The sequence below is a fragment of the Mirounga leonina genome, unplaced genomic scaffold, assembly GCF_011800145.1.
Source record: "Mirounga leonina isolate KUSES-001 unplaced genomic scaffold, KU_Mleo_1.0 Mir_53, whole genome shotgun sequence".
Lineage (NCBI taxonomy): Eukaryota > Metazoa > Chordata > Mammalia > Carnivora > Phocidae > Mirounga > Mirounga leonina.
In genome coordinates, this window is record NW_023270807.1 from 20,480,618 (window position 1) to 20,488,092 (window position 7,475).

A 7,475-nucleotide genomic window follows, 5' to 3' on the forward strand; every position below is an offset into this window, starting at 1 on the left:
CTTATTTGATGGAGATAAAGTGTAGTGTGGTATCTTACACAGTAAAGGATTGAATGAGTGACAGTTTGTGGGCATTGTGAGGGGTTGGGGTATGAGCTTGGTTAGGCAGATTTGAATACCTAAGAGAAATCCCTGAATTATCTTTGATATCTTAAATTTGTTCATCACCTAAACGCTGTCAAACTATCAAATCTCAAGAGTTCTTACTTTGAACCAGCTCTTGAATATTCTTGTCACTTCTTGACTGGGTGTTTGAACACTGAAAGACTTAGCTACTTGTCTCTCCTCCATTCCCCTGATACTGCCAGACTAATTGTTTTAAAGACTGGTTTTGTTGAATCACAAAAATCTCCTGTGTCCCTCCACACCTGGCTCCATCATGTCTATTCAAATTTGCCTCCTATTCCTAGTGAAAGGAACCTGCTTTCCAGCAGACCAAGGTTTTTTTGTTTGTTTGTTTTTAACTAATTCATGAATATATCAAGCTCATGCCTATTTGTGCTTTTGCTATGTTTTTCTCTCTTGGGTGGGGTTAAAATATGCCTTCTTGCCACTGATCATATTCTTTCTTATCACCCTAGGTTCAGCTGAAGCCAGGTCCTGCACATAGGGATATACATAAATCCTTCATTCTGTATTGATCTCTACTTGCTTTAACCTGAAAGCATTGACTATAGGCAGTACACATTTTGGCCCTTAGCAATATATGGCTTTGTTCAAAGTGGTAACAGACAGTTTGTATGTTTTGCTTCTTCAGCTAATTAATACATTTCTGGAAGGCAAGTATTTCATGCTTTTTATATTCCATTAGTATGCAAGTATATGCATAACAGGTACCTAGTAAAAACTTATATTAATGGATGGCCAGGTACCGATTGTACTCTATTTTAAGATACTGTAAAACCCAAATCAAGAAAGCGTCTAGAAACTGATATGACCATTTGTAGTCCCAGATTAAAATTAAGGGTGACCTTTCTGGATGTCAGAGAAAGGAAAGTGTTTTTCCTTAGGTGAGAAACTGAAAGTAGAGGTACCTTGGAAAAGGAAAACCAACTAGTGGCTTGTAAAAGGAAATCTGTTTAGCTTATTTGTAATATGTATGTGAATTGTGATGCAATTAATGCCACTTTGGACGTGAAATGTATGTCATATTGAGTTACTGGTAGTGGAAATGACTAAATGCAAAAATGGTGATTGATGGGGATCATAAAAAATTTTCATTACAGAATTCTAACTGATCTTGATTTCCTTCCTTTCGAATACCCAGATACCTCTCATCACTGCACGAATGGACATTTGAAAGTGCTGTTGTCAGACGCTTGCAATCATGGAAACCTCATCAATGCTGTCCTCATTGAATGATGAGTGTAAATCAGACAATTACATTGAGCCTCACTACAAGGAATGGTATCGAGTAGCCATTGATGTACTAATTGAACACGGGTTAGAAGCATACCAAGAATTTCTTGCCAAGGAACGAGTATCGGACTTTCTAGCTGAGGAAGAAATTAATTATATTCTGAAAAATGTCCAGAAAGTTGCACAAAGTACAGCACACGGTACTGATAACTCCTACGATGATACCTCCTCTTCAGGGACTTACTGGCCCATTGAATCTGATGTGGAAGCTCCAAACCTTGACTTAGGCTGGCCGTATGTGATGCCGGGACTCTTAGGGGGCACCCATATAGACCTGCTCTTTCATCCACCGAGAGCACAATTACTTACAATTAAGGAAACTATTCGGAAGATGATCAAAGAAGCAAGAAAGGTAATATTTTCCATTTCTAAATGAAATTTTTCTCTTGAGTGAAAATTTTTTTTTTCTCATCGAAGTAGAGTTGACACACAATGTTACATTAGTTTCATGTGTATAACCTAGGGATTCAACAAGTCAGTACCTTATCTGGTGCTCACCACAAGTGTAGTAACCGTCTGTCACCATACAACACTATTATAATACCATTGACTACATTCCCTATGTTGTACCTTTCATCCCTGTGATTTATTCATTCCACTCGAAGTGAAAAATATGAAATATGTGGAAAATGCACCAGAGTAGCATAACAGATATGTATGTTAAAAGAATCTCTGTATGTGTAGACCATGCCTATTATTCTCAGGAAATATGCATATGAATACATAGGAGGGTTGTACTTCCCATATCTTGTGTGTATTTAACAGAGTGGTTAGGTCCCTGCTACAGGAGATTTCCTTCTTTTAATGTACCTTCTTCTCCCTTTGAAGGCTAAGGTATATGAATTGGCAACAAGATGATGTGTGATACATTCCTTGAGTTCAAAGCACTTATATTTTCCTTAATCTCTGAAAGGAAATGTGTTATTGGTAAATCTGGTGAAATTTTTTTTTTGTACTCAAAAGGACTGAGCCCTAATTCTTGCTCTGGACATAGTTTATGCTGTTAAATAAACCGTAGATTTACTTATTAATTTCCTCAGTTGTGTGGAAATGGTATAAAATCAGGCATGACAATGTAAAATTCTGAGGTAAGGTCCTGAGCTACTTAGCATTTTAAGGCCTCTGTGTTCTTTATTAAATATTTATATTGGCTTATAAATCTCAGAAATTCTATTTTAGGGATCAAAAAAAAACCTAGAAATTTTCTTTTAATCAATCAAATAAAAGTTGTTGAGTGTTTTCTAGGTACTCAGTACCATGATAGACAATTTTGAGATTACAACAAAATTACCTAAGCTCTTTTTTGAACTCAGTCTACAGTTTTAAAAATGAATGGATAGGGCGCCTGGGTGGCTCAGTTGGTTAAGCGACTGCCTTCGGCTCAGGTCATGATCCTGGAGTCCCAGGATCGAGTCCCACATCGAGTCCCGCATCGGGCTCCCTGCTCGGCAGGGAGTCTGCTTCTCCCTCTGACCCTCCTCCCTCTCATGCTCTCTGTCTCTCATTCTCTCTGTCTCAAAAAAATAAAAAATAAAATCTTAAGAAAAAAAAAATGAATGGATAAGGAGTTATGATTTTTCACTATAAAGTGTCTATTTCTTACAGATGCCATTTAATATAGAAATGTAAATCTAAAAGGGACTTGAGGGTCCACACATACATGACATTGCTTTGTTTCGTGTCACCAAGACCCAGAAATGCTCCAGAGCTTGCTTTTATGGAGTACAGAAATATAAGACTCTTGAAATTCTCAGTGACATTATAGTTTGCAAGATAGGCAACTAAAAGCCTCCCAATCATGTTAGGGAAACACAGTGTTCTGAGGCTAATGTTAAATGTAGGCTTTGCAAAAGTAAGGTGACTTTTTTTCCCCCCTATACCTTTTGAACTCAAATAACCTGGCTTTTAGCCATGAACTTAGCAGTATTACATGAGAGAAAGTACTAATCTATTCCATTTGTTAAAAATTAGCTATAAAATCAGGCACATGGTAGGTGTCCAAACTTATTGAATTAAACTGCCAGTTAAATTTTCTGGATTGAACCATGAGTATTTTTTATTTTATTTTATTTTTAAAATTTAATTTATTTAACAGAGAGAAATAGAGCAGAAGTGGAGGAGGGTGCAGCAGAGGGAGAGGGAGAAGCAGGCTTCCCGCTGAACTGGGAGTCCAACATACAGGTCTCAATCCCAGGACCCTGGGTTCATGACCTGAGCCAAAGGCAGATGCTTAACTGACTGAGCCACCCAGGCACCCCAAGTATTTTTAATACTTTACTGTTTACTCTGTGGACACGTCATACAATTGTATTTTGTAAAACAACAGAACGAAAGTCAAGAATATATATGAATCCTTGTAAAGGTAGAATAACAAATATCAGGTACTATAACATTTGCTCATTTTTGTTTCAGGGGACAGTATGTTTTTGAACTATAATAGTAACTGAAAATTTAGAACATCAGTGAAGATTAGTATTATGGTAAACTTAGTTATGAATTCATGAGCCTACATCACAGCTAGTTTCCTTTGGAGCATTGCATTTCTGTGATGCAAAATGAAATTCAGGAGATATCATAAGTTCTTGGGCTAGCACTCACTGGAAACTGAACAGTCGTCATGACCGTTTGGTGTGTTTTTCTTTCTTTCTAATGTGGCAACTATTTATTTAGTGAGCCTCTGAAAGTAATATCCTCTGCCTGGTCATTGTCTGCTGGGAACTCCCACTTGCACTGGCAAGATGAGGAACGTGAAGTCCATACTATAAACAGTGATCTAATGGTCTGCTTCTCTTCCACAAAATCAAAATGACATGAAATAAGAAAACCTTTATTGGGTTTTGTGTGTACATACCCAAGCTGAATTCAAAGAAAGAGAATTATTTGAACCTTGTGCATTTGAATATAAATCAAACCAGATAACATAGTGTTTTGTTTTCCAAAAGTGTTGGAGAATGTTTTAATTTCTACTGGGATGCATTAAATATTGAGGTCAAGTGGTGTGTGTATACACACACACCCACACACACACACACATATGTAATGTATAATTCCCTAGTCTTTTGGAAATATCTTTGAGTGTCCTATGTCTACTTAAAGATTTTAGAAGGATACAGTACTCCAGAAAAGAAAAAGTTATTGAACCCATTTTTTACAAAATGTTACACTGTTTAGCCCACAACTGGACAAGGTCTTATGAAAAAATTTAAAATAAGAGCAAATATTATTTTGAAGTAAAAGCTAATCAGGACACATTGTAGATTCAGTGTGATTTTCATGACTGTCATTACTCAGCAGGTAAGTCAGGTTCTTATAATCTTTGGAATCAAAGGAAGCTTATTAGTTATCAGGGTCAACTTTCTGTTTTCAAACTATTTTCAGAAGACGGATTCTCTTTATTGGATAACTCAATGAATTGTCATGGCATTATGAAGAGGAAGGCATTTTTTCCATAAAGTGTTTGAGTAATGTATATTTTATTTTTTTTATTTTTATTTATTTATTTATTTATTTTTAAAGATCTTATTTATTTCTTTGACAGAGAGAGACACAGCGAGAGAGGGAACACAAGCAGGGGGAGTGGGAGAGGGAGAAGCAGGCTTCCCGCCGAGCAGGGAGCCCGATGCGGGGCTCGATCCCAGAACCCTGGGATCATGACCTGAGCCGAAGGCAGACGCTTAATGATTGAGCCACCCAGGTGCCTCTGAGTAATGTATATTTCAATGAATAGAACGAATTTTCTTGCCTTCAGATTTCTTAGGGGGAGATTCTTTAGGTAATCAACATTATGAAACTGTTGAGATATGAAGCCAAACAGGTAGGGCTAAGAACCAGCAAAGCAGAACCCAAGAAAAGTGATCTTGGAGAATAATTTAAGTCCATTTTCACTGTTCTGTTTGCAATTGACAGAAGATACTTATGAAAAAAAAAAAAAAAGTCATATGATGGAAAAAATCTTAAAATAATGAAAAGAATCCAAAAGCACTTTTCTTAGAGGTCCAAGCATTGGAAGTCTGACCACCAAATTAACCTTCTAGTCCCTTGAGAAAGGAAATAAAAATGATACTATATCATATCTATCTGTAACTGGAAATACTTAGTTTTTAAATTTCACTGATTTATATGCTCTTTTTTTTTTTTTAAGATTTATTTATTTATTTATTTATTTGACAGAGAGAGAGAGAGAGACAGACAGCGAGAGAGGGAACACAAGCGGGGGAGTTGGAGAGGGAGAAGCAGGTTTCCCACGGAGCAGAGAGCTGGATGCGGGGCTCGATCCCAGGACCCTGGGATCATGACCTGAGCCGAAGGCAGACGCTTAACGACTGAGCCACCCAGGCACCCCTATATGCTCTTGTTTCTATCTCAAGTCACACAGTCTCTGAATGACTCTACTTTTATAAGCAAAATATAATCTTTATAGTATTTGAAAGATCCATAGATTTGTTTTTATTTACTCATTTTTTTTTTTGCCAGTTGTCACTCAGAAATTGTATAAAGTGGGCACCTGGGTAGCTCAGTCAGTTAAGGTCTGCCTTCACTCAGGTCATGACCCCAGGGTCCTGGGATCAAGTCCCACATTGGGCTCCTTGCTCAGTGGAATCTGCTGCTCCCTCTCCCTCTGCTGCGCGCACTCTCTCTCTCTCCCCCTCTGTCAAAAACAAACAAAAACCTTAAGTTGTATAGAGGTTTTTTTTTTGTTTGTTTGTTTGCAATTAATAATAATTTAATAAAAATAATTTTATACCACAGAGGGGTATGAATGTTTCTACCATTCAGACCAATCTACATATCTTCAATAACATCAATTTCACTAATGAAAACCCATTACAACCATCATTTTGCTAATTATTAAGCACTAAATATTTCAAATAAAAGCTTCTAACATTTATTATTCTAATTAACAAAACTTATGATGTTAAACCATAGTTATCTTTTTTTTTATTCTTATGTTAATCCCCATACATTACATCATTAGTTCTAGATGAAGTGTTCCATGATTCATTGTTTGTGCATAATACCCAGTACTCCATGCAGAACGTGCCCTCCTCAATACCCACCACCAGGCTAACCCATCCTCCCACCCCCCTCCCCTCTAGAACCCTTAGTTTGTTTTTCAGAGTCCATCGTCTCTCATGGTTCGTCCACCCCTCCGATTTCCCCCCCTTCATTCTTCCCCTCCCGCTACCTTCTTCTTCTTCTTCTTTTTTTCTTAACATATATTGCATTATTTGTTTCAGAGGTACAGATCTGAGATTCAACAGTCTTGCACAATTCACAGCGCTTACCAGAGCACACACCCTCCCCAGTGTCTATCACCCAGTCACCCCATCCCTCCCACCCCACCCCCCACTCCAACAACACTCAGTTTGTTTCCTGCGATTAAGAATTCCTCATATCAGTGAGATCATATGATACATGTCTTTCTCTGTTTGACTTATTTCACTCAACATAATACCCTCCAGTTCCATCCATGTTGTTGCAAATGGCAAGATCTCATTCCTTTTGATGGCTGCATAATATTCCATTGTATATATATACCACATCTTCTTTATCCAGTCATCTGTCGATTTGTTTTCTTGCTTTTTCCATTTGTTTGTTTTTTCTTTGTATGCTTATTTTGTTATTAGAGAATTTTCCATTGGGAAAATCCAGTTAGAAATAACTTCTTACTTGTGCCCTAAGTGGGCCATATTTTTATTGACTGGCTCTTTTTTCTAACTCCTTCCTATTTTTCCCTATGTGGTTGCCATACTTATATTTGGGTGAACTTTATATAATCTGATAGCGTCTAGCAAGACTTTTCCCAGGTAATTACTTGTCTCTCAAGAGGTGTTCCCAAGATGATATATGCATGTATTCCTAATTACTGTGAACACCTCTCATGAAAGTATCCTCTCTAATTACTTTAAAAAGTCATCTTTCATTAAAGTAATTTTTCTTCTGGCCTCTTGGTGATTATCCATAAAGTTATGATTTCTGATAGTTTTGAATATGTGAATGCTTACCCAGAATGCTATTTTCATCTGTTTCCTTATTCTAGGCTAGCTGCTTCTGTG

At 37.2% G+C, this 7,475-nt stretch overlaps 1 protein-coding gene across 1 annotated transcript in view; it reads left to right on the top strand.

The window, feature by feature from the left end:
* The first annotated feature begins 1,327 nt into the window (after positions 1-1,327).
* FAM83B (family with sequence similarity 83 member B) overlaps positions 1,328-7,475 on the top strand; it is a 60,921-nt gene continuing 54,773 nt past the window's right edge. The window contains exon 1 of the mRNA XM_034991135.1: positions 1,328-1,771. Coding sequence (XP_034847026.1) covers positions 1,328-1,771 — 444 coding nt within the window. The remainder of the gene's footprint in view (positions 1,772-7,475) is intronic.